This window comes from Canis lupus, chromosome 32, assembly GCF_003254725.2.
Source record: "Canis lupus dingo isolate Sandy chromosome 32, ASM325472v2, whole genome shotgun sequence".
Classification (NCBI taxonomy): domain Eukaryota; kingdom Metazoa; phylum Chordata; class Mammalia; order Carnivora; family Canidae; genus Canis; species Canis lupus.
Window position 1 is genome coordinate 22,272,203 of NC_064274.1, and position 13,536 is coordinate 22,285,738.

General features: G+C 36.8%; 1 protein-coding gene across 3 annotated transcripts in view; it reads right to left on the bottom strand.

Moving 5' to 3' along the window:
• The window catches only part of EMCN (endomucin), a 119,868-nt gene that overhangs the window by 38,522 nt on the left and 67,810 nt on the right, over positions 1 to 13,536 (bottom strand). For all 3 annotated transcript variants that reach the window (XM_025423275.3, XM_049104981.1, XM_025423270.3), the window contains exons 6-9: positions 7,675 to 7,767; positions 7,194 to 7,247; positions 5,281 to 5,376; positions 837 to 861 (exon numbers count right to left, since the gene is read on the bottom strand). In XM_025423275.3, the coding sequence (XP_025279060.1) occupies positions 837 to 861; positions 5,281 to 5,376; positions 7,194 to 7,247; positions 7,675 to 7,767 (268 nt within the window). The remainder of the gene's footprint in view (positions 1 to 836; positions 862 to 5,280; positions 5,377 to 7,193; positions 7,248 to 7,674; positions 7,768 to 13,536) is intronic.

Genomic DNA, 13,536 nt, shown 5'->3' on the forward strand with positions numbered 1-13,536 from the left:
CATAAATAAATAAAAAAAATAAAAAAAAAACAGCTATATAAAGGCAGGCTGCAAACTCAGGTCAAGGAAGAAGTCTTCACCACAAAACTTGTTTGTGACATTAAAACAATTTGTCTCTTTGTACAACCTTGATTGCAGCAGCTAGCTGGATTGGTAACAACTGCTTTCCTGTTTTCATAAAGTCAAAATAGAAGAACTATCTACTGCTATAAGACAAAGCCACTCAGAGATGTCTCAAGGTGCAGGCATGATTACTGCCTAATTGTGATAAACATAATGACAATTTCCCTGGGAAAACTGTTTTAAAACTCTATGTATATTTTCTATGAGTTTTTTCCTTATAGTTATTTATATTCATTCTTCTATCTTTGCATTTCATCTTTATTTTTATTTATTTATTTTCAAGAGAGAGAGCGTGAGCACACAGGAGCAGGGGTAAGGTCAGGTGGATGGGGGAGAGAGAATCCCAAGCAGACTCCCTGCTGAGCACAGAGCCTGCAGGGCTTCATCTCCTGACTCTGAGATCCTGACCTGAGCTGAAATCAAAAGTTGATGCTTAACTGACTGAGCCACCCAGGGGCCCCTGCATTTTATCTTTTGATTTCTCATTTTGCTGCCTTAGTCAAGCTTAAAAACAATCTTCCCTTCTGGTTGTTGGAATTTCTCTGTTGATTCAGAAAGAGTTCTGACAAACAGCCAAACCCTGTTTCTTGTGCTCTTTACACAAAATATCTTTTAAAATAAACCAAAAAATGTGTAAACCGAAGATTAATGTTTTTCTTCCTATATAAATGGTAGGGTCAGAGCTTCTGGAAAAAGGTGATGTGGCTACTTACTGGTCATTTCCATTTTCTGGTGTGCCTAGGGGAGGAGAGAATAGTTATTAGAGCTGTGAGAAGCTTGGCTATAAAAACAAACAAACAACAAACAAACAAAAACAACCTCAAGACCCCTGCTACTTTCTGTGCAGAGATGTTTGTAAAGCTATTTTATAACTTTTATTTTATCTCCCTGGAGCACCTTTTCATATCTGAGAAAAACTAGCCAGTTTTTCCACAAAAATGGTTACTATTATTCCTCAGGTATGGGTGATACACTCACGGGAGAGTCCTAAGTAGGCCAATTCCACTGAATTTAGTTCTGGACTAATTTTAATCTTATAGTTTCATATTGCTATGTGAAACTACTATCCATTATCGCACATCCCACAGACACCAGAAAATGTCTCAGTTTATTTCAGTATCTCTGAAAAAAATGTTCCTCCAAGTATTGAATTACCTTTTTATACCAGAGAACTGAATTTTGGGCTCTCCTTTATACATTGCTCTTTCTGGAGACTCAAATCACTGTATTTGTGGTGAATGACAATGGAGATGTCGCTTCTAATTGCATCTGGAGCCTACTGATTCGGCCGCTCAAAAGTGTCCTGCTAAATGTCATGGCGAGGCTACTAGATGTGACCAATCTTTTTGTTCGTTTTACTGGGCTGCTCCACCAGAGTGTGATAGAAGACATTTTGAGTGTAGAGTGTGAATTCAGAATGATGCATTCTGCACAAAGCCTCGGCCTTTAGGGAGGAGATGTTTCTGGTCAAATCTTGCATTATTTGTGGCATATTAGGCAAACTAAGGTAATTGCTTAGGGTCTCCCTTGTTTTGTTCCTGATTTTGCTGTGGTTTTATTCCATAGCTCCTCAAGTTTTGTCCTTTGGATTGCCTTTCACCTCTAATGTAGCCCTTGTCATTGGGATATGCCCTTTAAATACGATTCTCCTGGTGGTGATCATCATTGTTTTATAAAGAGTTTGATTTCCACTAATATTTGGGTTACTTCTATTTCTGTCACCTTGGCTAAAATACACCATCATGGCTCTTAATCCCTAGGATTTAACTCATGGTGCCATATGCTGTTCACCAACTCGATCTCACTTTGTCTTTCCAACATCAGTAGGATTTTTAACAGCATTTTTTTATTCCTCTTTTAAGTGTTATGTATGATATCACTCATGATGCTCATAATCTTGTTTCAAAATGAGTTGGTACTTTTTTGCATGCCTGTTTTAATATTTTTTCCTTCAAATATTCTAATATGGGTTCATTAGCAGATAGATGCATACCAACAGACGACCTTCTGCATAAATGCTATTCTTACTTGGGTTAAAGCTTAGACTATTGTCAACATTATTTGGATAAGCTTAATTTCATACCAAAATCTCTGATTCATGTGGTCTTCCACAAAGCAGAAAGGGTTTACAAATTTCTGAACTTGATAAAGTCTCCCCCACATACTTGAAGAGAGATTAGCTGTAGGTGTCTAATGGTGCTAATTCAATAAAAATGCTGTAAAATTCTGTTTGGAAAGCAAAGTTAACAATAACCAAATAGATTTGGCTAATTGTACAATTGCTGAACTTTTTTTTTGAACTTTGTTCTAAAGTATTATATGTCTCCAAAATGACTCTCCATAGCTATAGGAATTTTATACATTTTTCCCCAAATGATCCAATTCATCCATCGTCTTCTTTAATAGGAAAGGTCAACTTTTCAAATAATTTATTTGAAAATCTTCTTTTGCAAAAGCAGTCTTTCAGTACAGGGTATTTTCACAAATGGGTTTAGCACATTAATTTTTTACCTATCCTACATACTCAACATCCACAGGGTTCAACTTGGATGGTCGATTTCCCATAAAAAATAGGATTGGTGGTTTAGAAACTTAGAGTAATTAAACTGATTTATAAAATTGCTATTTCCCCTCTGGAAATTGACTAAGGAAACAAATTTCAGACATTATTAAGAAGTTTATTCACTAACTCCCAAAGGGAAAGGCATTTATTTGTTTTCTTCTTATTTTCCAATAAGAGCAAAAGTGAATACTACTTGTTTTTTGTGTACCTGTGCCTTGTACTGTCACGCTTATGCCCTGAACTCTCTGTGCAGTCCATGGTCAGGGATTGGCCGCAGGAACAGCGTCCATTAATGTTCTGGGGGCACATTGTTCATGGGGTAAAGAATAGTCTGGCTTGCATATCTTATAAAAATAATAAATTTGGGAGTGCCTAGGTGGCAAAGTCTGTTAAGCATTCGGCTCAGGTAGTGCCTTAGGGTTGTGAGATCGAGCCCCGTCACAGACTCCACACTCAGCACAGCATCTGCTTGAGATTCTCTTTCCCTCTCCCTCTGCCTCTCCCGCTCATATTCTCTCTCTCAAATAAATACATGTCTTAAAAAAAGATAAAAAATAATCCATTTTTACTTCTTCGAAGTATATGAGACTTGAGTGATATTCTTGTTAGTGAAATATTTAGAATTGAAATGAGGAGAGGAAACCTATTTATTGAAAATTTAAAAATTTAATTTGACAAGCATCTAGTAAAGTTCTGTATATATTATGAACAAAGCAATGTGAACAATATGTGGTTTGTGACTTGAAGGGCTTGCTTGATGTTACAGACTGTTTTTGTCCTTCTAAAATTCATCTGTTGTATCTTAATGCCCAACAGGACAATATTAGGAGGTGGGACATTTGGAGAGTCATTAACTCATAAGGGTGGAGTCCTCATGAATGGGATTAGTGCCCTTATAAAAGGGACCCCAGAGAACCCTCTTATTGCCTTTGCCATGCAAAGACACTGTGAGAGGGTGGCTGTATATAAAGGAGAAAGTGTGCCCTCATCACATATCAGATCTGAGGATGCCTTGATTGGACTTCTCAGCCTCCAGAATTGTGAGAAATTTTTGTTGTTGAACCCACCTACCCACCATACTTTTATTATAGCAGCCCTGAAAGAACTAAGACCCATCATGCCAGGGAAGCAGGCACATAGAGAAGTAACTGTATGACAATGTGATGAATAATATAAAATTCTGTGCAATTAGAAGTAAGAAAACACTCTATGCTTCTTAAAGAGATGGTGTGTTATAGAAAGATACTCTCAGTTGCTGTTTGAGCTAGATCTCCCATGGCTAAATTGGAGTTTGGGTATGTTATGAAAGTTAAGAGGTGAGCGAGGTGTTCTAGGCAAGGGACTAGTATGGATGAAGGCATGGGTACATGACACTACATTTACACAACCAAGGCTTGGGTCTGGAATGGAAAGATGGGTTGGTGTTGAAGACAACAGAGGGGAGTGCTGAGCCATGCGACTGAAGGAGGTTTGAGAGAGTTCAAGCGTCTGGGATGAAAAAAAGACTGAAGGAAGACTGTAGAAAATCTAAATAAAGTAGGGATTTAATTAATTACAATGTATCAATATTGGCTTATTACTTGTGACAAATATAGCATACTATTGTAAGATATTAATAATAAGAGAAACAGGGTGTCTAGTGTCTTGGGAACTCTCTAACTATCCCTGTAACTTTTCTGTAAATCTATTTTAAAATAAAAATGGTATTTAAAAAAGGATAAAAATATAATGCCATTATGAAAACCATAAATATTTTAAGAGGAGGAAGAAGATGAAACAGCAAGAAGAAAACAGAGAAAAACAAAGAGTGAGGATGTAAAAGAGAATAGTGCTATTGCATTAAGTAATTTTAGTTTCAGGAGTAGAATTTAGAGATTCTTCACTTACACACACCAGTCAGTGTTCATCACAAGGGCCCTCTTTAATCCCCATCACCCATTTCACCCACCTCCCCTCCAGCATCTCCGTTTCTTCTCTATAGTTAAAGAGTAGCAGTGCTATTTTAAAGAAAAGAAGGAAGGTTTTAAATGCTATTGGAGAGACGAAGGAGTATAATAGAGAATTGTCCAGCTAAAAGCCCACTAAAAATTGCAATCATGGTCAATCCTGAGGAGCTGAATCAATTAGCAGAACACACAATCATGGAAGGGAGGAAGCTGGGCCTCTCACGAGGGAATAAGTCACAGAACACTCTTCTTGAGACTGTGGGCTCCTCTACTAAATTCTTAGCAACACTGACCTTTATTCTCTGTCACATGGAAGTGGAAAAAATCTTCAGTACAGATAAGGTATGTCATTTGATGCCTTCTTTACCACCATAATCCCCTGACCACTCACAAAACTGGGGTTATTTCATTAAAAAGAATCTGTCTGTATTTGATATTATCTGCCACTAGCAGGTAATCCTCACTCCTTACACTCATCAGCATTCAATGAATTTCTCTGCCCCTTCCCCTCTATTTCTGTGATCATGCAATAGTGCATTTTATTTCTTTCTTTAACCCTCCCGTCCCCTTAAGAGTTTAAATTCAAGTTTAGACTGAACATATATTCGCATTTCAGAAAACAAAATGAAAGGAAACCCTGTTACCTACCTGGGTCTGCCTTCCAGCACATTCGATACAAACCCACAAGAACAAATGCTGAAAGTGTCACTACAATCAAAGCAATCACCACTGGCAAAATGACACCTACAAAGTATTGAGGACATTGTCAATTTCAGTGCCTATTGAATTTAACAGTAAATAGTTTACTGAACAAAAGCATGCATGCATCCTTCTTTCTTTACACCTCACTCTGTTAAACTACTGAATTTTTGGCAAGGGTTTATCAGATTCAAATTTTACTCCGGTTGTCATTTCTGATGTATCCACTTGATGTCAGTCTTGCAACCTTTTGAAATAAAGTTCCAAACCTAAGGATGCTGGTTTCCTCACCTTCTTAGAGACTACAGAAGTGAGGAGATAGAAGACTGGAGAAGCAGAAGATGTCCTCTAGACCATAGTCAGACCCACTTCACATATTATATACTGCACTACTTTATAAAAAAGCATATATATATATATATATATATATATATATATATATGGCATATATATATGTTTTTGCTAAAATGGAGTGTTTCTTTGAAGGCCATTTTCAACATAGTAAAGTTCTGTGAAGGTGAACAATTCATTTTTATGGAGCTCTCTGCCTGTGCAATTTTGACTTATCTTTCCATAATATATCTTAAAACTAGAAAAGGCATAAAATAGCATAAGTGGACATAAATGGATATCTGAGTGGTTATGATTTCTAAAAATGAACACCTGGTTCAAGAAAGATATACGTGTGTGTGCTCGCACATTTAGGAGAGTAGTATAGCGACAGTTAAATTGGGGTGAGTTTTTATTCAGAGGAGAGTTTTACTGTTTTGGTTTGGTTCTTAACATCTGTCTTCTTTTGTACAGTCTTTGCCCAGGTTAAAAAGACAGTGATGAAAAGACAAAGCTGTCATAGTCATACAACTAGAGATGTAGAGGCCACAGTTATTATTTAGCTGAGTATTCTCATCTGCTTGCATATGTACTCCTCGTATTTATCCAATTTTCTGTAGGATGGTTTATACTTCCAAAGTTATAGTTAAACATTTGTTTCATATTAGACCTTGAGCGAGATCATTAGTGCCTCCCAAATTAAAGATGCCATGAATCAGCAAGTTAATAAATGGCATGCTGACTTACTGAATAGAATGGCTTTACTTAAGCCTAGGTGATCTTTTATCATCAGTTTCATAAGCATTCATCTTATTCTTAATTTCTAGGGAAATGAGTGGATTTTTTTTTCTAGTCAGTCCTAACATACACATATATATTACATCATATATGTATATATATATGTATACATGTACATATGTATGTGTATATATATGTATACATATATATGCTTTTGCTAAAATGGAGTATTTCTTTAAAGGCCATTTTTAACATATGGTAAAGTTCTGTGAAGGTGAACAATTCATTTCTTTTTTTTTATTTTTTTAAAAATATTTTATTTATTTATTCATGAGAGACACAGAAAGAGAGAAAGAGAGAGGCAGAGGGAGAAGCAGGTTCCATACAGGGAGACCGATGTGGGACTTGATCCCAGGTCTCCAGGATCAGGCCCTGGGCCAAAGGCAGGCGCTAAACTGCTGAGCCACCAGGGCTGCCTGAACAATTCATTTCTTTGAAGCCCTCTGCCTGTGCACTTTGGCTTATCTAAGACTAGTCTTATCAATTCATCTTGACCCTTGGTAGTAATTGCTTAGCACTAAGGTAATAAAAAAATTCCAAAGCTGTGCTCATTAAAATCAGATTCAATAGTAGGAAATCCTCAAAACAGGCAGCAGTTAGGTAATATTATAATGAAACTGCAGATTCAGTAAAGTTGATAAAAGGCTGTCTATAATCGAATCCTCTCCTTTATCAGCCATATTCAAACATTTTACATATTTGGTGTCACAAATGAAGATATGTCTGTTACTCACTGGAATAAGAGGGGCTGGCTGAAGAAGAGCTTGCATTTTTTGCATCCTCAGTACCTATTATTTTAAGAAAGAAAAAAAATAGTCACCTTTGGTTAATGTATGACAATTCTCAAAATCTTATTCCTTCCCTTCCCCCCCATTTAAGTAAGCCTCTGTAATCTCTAGGTATGATGTGTCAAGTAGAAAAAAATCTCTCTCATTCTGAAGTCTGTTTTGTAAATTAAGATTGGCAAGGAGTTAATGTACAATTTGATGAGTTTGGGCAAATGCATATACCTTTGAAACTATCACCACAATCAAGGTAATAGACATATCTGTCATTTTCAAAGTTTCCTTGTGTCTCTGCTTTACCGCAGATGTGCAATTTTGTTTTGTATTTCAGTTACATCTTGATAAAGCTGTTAAAAAAGATTTGTAGGATTTTCTTGGTGAGAAGGGATCAAGTAAAGAAAATTCCCACTCATGCATACAGAAATCATACCTTGAAACTGGGAGATGTTTCCTGGAATTGTTACTGAGATTGAGAGTAATGTACTGGTATGAGAAGGCGATGCATCTGGTTGTAGAGTGCTAGCTGTAGGAAAATCACAAATCCAGTCAGATGAGGGTATTGATTCTTCTTACTGAATTTCTTTGCAGAAATTACATTTTAACAGCTTGCATTTCTTAGGACCTGTGAAAACTGTTTATTGTTGAATAATAGGATGCATACAATCATATACTAAATCATAAGTTCAACTATATTTCCTGTAAAGATGATTAAATTTAGAATCACAAAACCTGGGTATCAGTATCATATCTTTAAGAACTGGCTAGAAAGCTTGAGTAAGTTTCTTATCCTTCACTGTAGCCTATATCATCTGCTGCATGAAATTCTTATGGGATGCAAATCTATTCAAAAGCAGTACTTTCATTTCAGATATTACAATTTTGGGGAATAGAGAAATTTTTTCCAACACACATACTTAGAACAGGCATAAATGCACATTTTCTTCCACAGAAAATGTTAATTTTAAGTTAATCATCATTATTAATTTGTTTGCTTAAGTTAAGCAAACAAATTTGTTTGCAAACAGTTAAGACTGCCATCTTCAGTCAGAAGGACTGAAACAAAAATTTAAATAAAAATATATTACTCAAAATCCACTCTCAATAAGTTGCAAGGAAATACCAATATTTAAATGTCTTAGAAGCTTATAGTATTTATTCTTATGAACTTGGGATAAAGCACAGTTTGTATTTAGAATGATTTAGAAAAAGAATTATTTTTCAAACAATGTTGTTTAAAGTAATTTCCTTTGATCACACCTGTTTGCCTTGTCTCACTGCTAAAGTTTAAGTTCCTGCAGTGTGAAGGCCGTAAATCCCATCATACTCCACATGGAGCTCTAACTGCAGTGGGTATACAGTGAAATGGAGCTGGCTGCTTGGCTGAACCAAGAGGCATCGCTTATAATTATGGCCTCCTTAGGAGTATTGAGGACGTGTATAATTGCATCAAAGAAATTGATATTGCCTATGACTGCCTTGGATCTTTCCCTCTTAGCCACCCACAGCCCAGCACACACTGCATGCTCATGCATTTTTGACATCTGTGGGGGAAGAATAATGTTTAGAGTCTGTACCGTTCTTGCCATGCAAGAAATCTGTGGGAGGAAGCTAGATATATGCCCATAAGAACAAAGGAAAATGTCAGGCTAGTGCACTAAACAGCAGAAAAAGAAATATTAAATGAAAGTGTGGGAACTAGCTGAAACCTTGGGTACTTTTAGCTGCTTTTTCTTGTGTCAAGTGTTTTAGTGAGAACGTTGCTCTTTTGATTGTGTTGGTAGAGAACAAGATGGCTGATTAAATTACCAGTGACATTAATCCACCTGGGATATCCCGAGGGTTAATTTTCAAGACTCCATATCCTATCTTATTACCTTCTCATAGACAAGCTAAGTGGCTACAACTCTGAATATAACTTATGTGGTTTAGATAAAACTCCAAACTTTCCTACTTAAAACATGTTGATTGTACAGTGCCAACTGTTAGTGCTAATGATCCATAGGGTTGGCAATGGAGTTAATGGTTCTTGAAAGAATTTATTCACTCCTTGGACAAACATTTTAAAATTTTTGTTTTCTTTTCACTGCAACTTCAATTAATAAATAATTTCTGGGGGCATCTGGGAGGCCCAGTCGGTTGAGCATCCAACTCTTGATTTTTGCTCAGGTCGTGATCTCATGGGTCATGGGATCCAGCCCCACGACTCATGAGTTGGGCTCAGTGCTCAGCAGTGCTTCAGATTCTCTTTCCCTCTCCCTCTACCCCTTCTCCCACTCATGCTCTCTCTCCCTCTCTCTCTCAGATAAGTCTTTAAACAATCATTTCTGAATCCAGTATATTTACACACACACACACACACACACACACGTTACCTCTATCACATGTAATCCCTTCTAGTATTTTGTTTTCTTTTATTTAATTTTTCCAGTAGTGGTCATGAATTTCTTTTGGAAATTAACTCACAGTTTGAGAAATCCTGTCTACTATCATGCTCATATTGATGAAATTATTATTCTTGGCTTAATTCATAAGTTACAACCCTAATGGAATTCTTTCTGTGACTAAGACAGAAGGATCCATGATGTGTTCAGAGCTCATGATCTCTATGGATTTTGTTGAGATTCTATTATGCTACATTACTACTGAAACAGCATCGGCAGAGGAGATACAGGAGAAGTATAGTGGAGTAGTTAAAAGCATGATTCTGAAGTCAGAGTTCATGGCTTCAAGTCTGAATATAGAACTTGTTTCCTGTAGAATGCCAGGCAAGTCACTTAACCTCTTTCTGCTTGAGCTCCCACATATACAAATGGTGATTTTAATAGTTCTATATCATAGTGTTGTAAAGTTAAATAAGTATGCATAAATTTAAATGGTTTAGAAAAGTACTTGATACTAATATATTTGTATTATTTTATAATAATATTTTTTTATTATATGATTTTATATTATTTTTAAATATATTGTGATTAGGCCTCTAAAGAGTTGTACTTTTCAACCAAAGTCAACGTGTCCCTTTTTCTCAAAAATTCTTAATATATACAATAGACTATTCAGACACCTTCATGTTTTTGGACACTTATTTTCTCTAACCAGGAACTGGAATAATTGGTGTATATAGCACTCTTAGATGACCCAGATTTACTGTGGGACCCTGACTTTTGGTGATTATAATGATTATTTAATTGCAGATATGTTGTGTCATAATTTAAACCCAGTTTACAAGCTTCAGCCCAAAACTTGGAGCAGAATGTTTGAGGTAGAGACCCTTAGAACCAAATTCTTTGTGATAATGTGTATCCAAATTTACCCCACTGCATCTGACAAGTTACTATAAACCAATTACTTGATAAATCATTGGGCTATAGAAAGACAGAAGACCTATTGATGTCCAGGGCCACTTTAGTGGCCATAAGAATGAGCCTCAGAAAACTCCAACTATGGGCAGTGTAACTGACCAAGCTTCCCCACTTGCTTTCTGAAATTCATCACTGTGATCTTACTGATGCCATGCCTCCCCCAGGCTGCTCTCAGCCAATGACTGAGCTTAGCAAAGATATGAAAGCAGTCCTGTTCCTGGGAGCCAGAAACTCCTCCGAAGAGAAACTCAGGTTGGAGGAGTCTATGTTGCTCTCTTAGAGGAGAGTATATAAGATACATAGATATTAATGGGAGGAAAGTGTGAATGGCAGTAGAGGATAAGACATTCTATACGAGAAGGACATATTCTATTTTTATTTCTTGTATGTTGTCTACATTCTTTTCTAATATGTGGATACTTAAAGAACTACCCAAGGGGCTAAACTCAATTGAATTGAATGTTCATTTCCCATTTTTATCAATAATTGGGACTCTTGTTTAATTGCAATTTGATGGATTCATGTCTCATTTTTAAAAATAACTTTCTAGCCTTTGACACAATAAATCATTCACTGCTTCTTAACAGCTTTTCTTCATGTGGCTTCCAGTAGGAACACAGTTTATGGTTTATTCTCTGGTCTCTGGCTGGTTCCTCCTTCTTTCTCTGAGTTGCAGATCCTCCTGGAGGGTCCTGAGGCTTAATACTTGGTCCTTATCTCCAACTACAGTAATTTCTTTGATGATCTCATTCTGTTTCAAGGCTTTAATCAATCCAATGATCCCCGAACTTGTATTTCCAGCCCAGACCTCATTCTTAAACTCCAGATCCATAAAGCCACATACTTACACAGCAAATAACAAACACCTTAAATTCAACATGTCCAAACTTGAACTTCTGCTTTATCTGCAGCCTTCCCATCTGGCAATCAGTCCTTCCAACCCTTCAAGCCAAAGACCTCATGGTTATTTTTGCCCCCATCTTTCCATCCTATCCCACATGCAGGATCACTAGGAATATCTATTGGTATCACTTCTGAAATATAAACAGAATTTGGGGACTTCATGCGACCCACCCTGTGACTACCCTGGTCTAAGCTAACATCATCTCTATCCTGGAAAATTTCCAAAGTATCTTTGCTTCATCTGACAGTCTTCTCCTTAGCTCTCAGATTTATATTCATAAAATATGAGTCATATCATGTCACTACTTTCTCAAGATGCCCAACATTCCCCATTCCACTTATAAAAAAGCCAAAGTCCTTGTGATAACTCTCCAAACCCTAGGCAATCTGCCTGGCAAATTTCCTGCCCCACTTCCTCAGCGCAGGCAATGCAACACACAGGGCCTCTCCTCATGTTCTAGCTCTGCCTGGGTGCTCTTCCTCCACGTGTTGGTTTGCTCACTTCCTTGTATTTATTAAAATCCTTTTAGGAAAGCTTACCTTGACCACCTTTTTCAGTCCTGCAAACTGGTCCCCACCTTTCTTCACCTCTCTGGCACTTGTGATCCCTCTTTCCTACACCGCTGTGCATTCTATCTTTCTCATCTAAGACCTTTGAGGGAAAGGATAATATTTTGCTCATTGATGTTTCCCAAATGTTAGGACAGTGTCCAGTGTCCGGAAGTAGAGTCCATAAGTGTTTGCTTTATAGATAAAGAAACTTTTTGGCAGAAGTCACTAATGTTAAAGATGACATGAATTAATGAGCATACCTTTTGTGTCTTCATATTTGGACGGGAATATGCTTAAGATCATTGTACTATTAATATTTTCATTCATTCTACTATAAGAAAAAAAATAGATACCTACACCAGTCCAACAGGAGACATTGAAAGAAATAGAGGAAAAGAGGTAGTTATTGCATTTAAGGAACATACATTCTAGTAGGAGGTGGGGAGCATAGCCCAAAGCAGACAGATGTGAAACAAGAAATAAAGAATAAGGCAAAACAATATGTCAGGGATTAAAATAAGAGAGACTCTGTTATTGCTTATTGAATTTTACTTATGAGCTAACTCTTAACAAAAAGGATCTGTGGGCTTAAGCAATGATTTATACCACAAGTTGAATACAATAGAAATAGGAAATTAGAACCAATGCAAATGGATGAAACAAACAGGCTCCTTCTAAGAGTTAATGCCAAACATTAATACAGTTTCTGATATTCTTGTAAGAATTGATTCTGAGCATCTTGACACTCAGGGAAAGAAAGGCAGTCTACTCTAGGCTTTATTATCAGAGAAAAATGGCTTATTCTATAAGTAATTGGCATATAAGGGTTCAGACAACAAATGCTACAAGTATAGTTGGTGCCATTCTGTGTTTTGGTCGGGGTTGGGGGGATATGCTGATATGATCCCTGATGTCTCTTCTAGCTTTAAGACTCTGGATTCTTGTCAAGGTTCCTTTCAATCAAGATTTTGTCATAGCTAGAATGTATTTTCACCTATGACGGCATGCCCTGTCTACTTAATGGGCAAAATATCGAAAGGAAAGTTATCTGTTCTCATCAGAACTTACCTTTCTGACCTTGCTATACTTTTTAAAAAATATCTTATTTACTTATTTGAGAGAGAGTGTGCATGTGCACAAGATGGGGTAGGGACAGGGAGAGAGAGAGAAGCAGACTCCCTGCTGAGCCCCAACGTGAGGCTCTATCCCAGGACCCCAAGATCATGACATGAGCTGAAGCTAAACATTTAACCAGCTAAACCACCCAGGGGCCCTGACTTTGGTGTACTCTTAAAACAATGCAAAAAAAAAAAAAAAAGAGTTTTATCTCAAATTTCTTCCCTTTGCTTTGAGTTATCAATGTGACTAACCTTGGGTAACAGAATCTGCTAACCCAGTGATAACTGTGAATGCAGATTTATTTACTTTATGTAACTTTGTAGAATTACATATTGAAGAAAGATGTATTTTTTGTGATT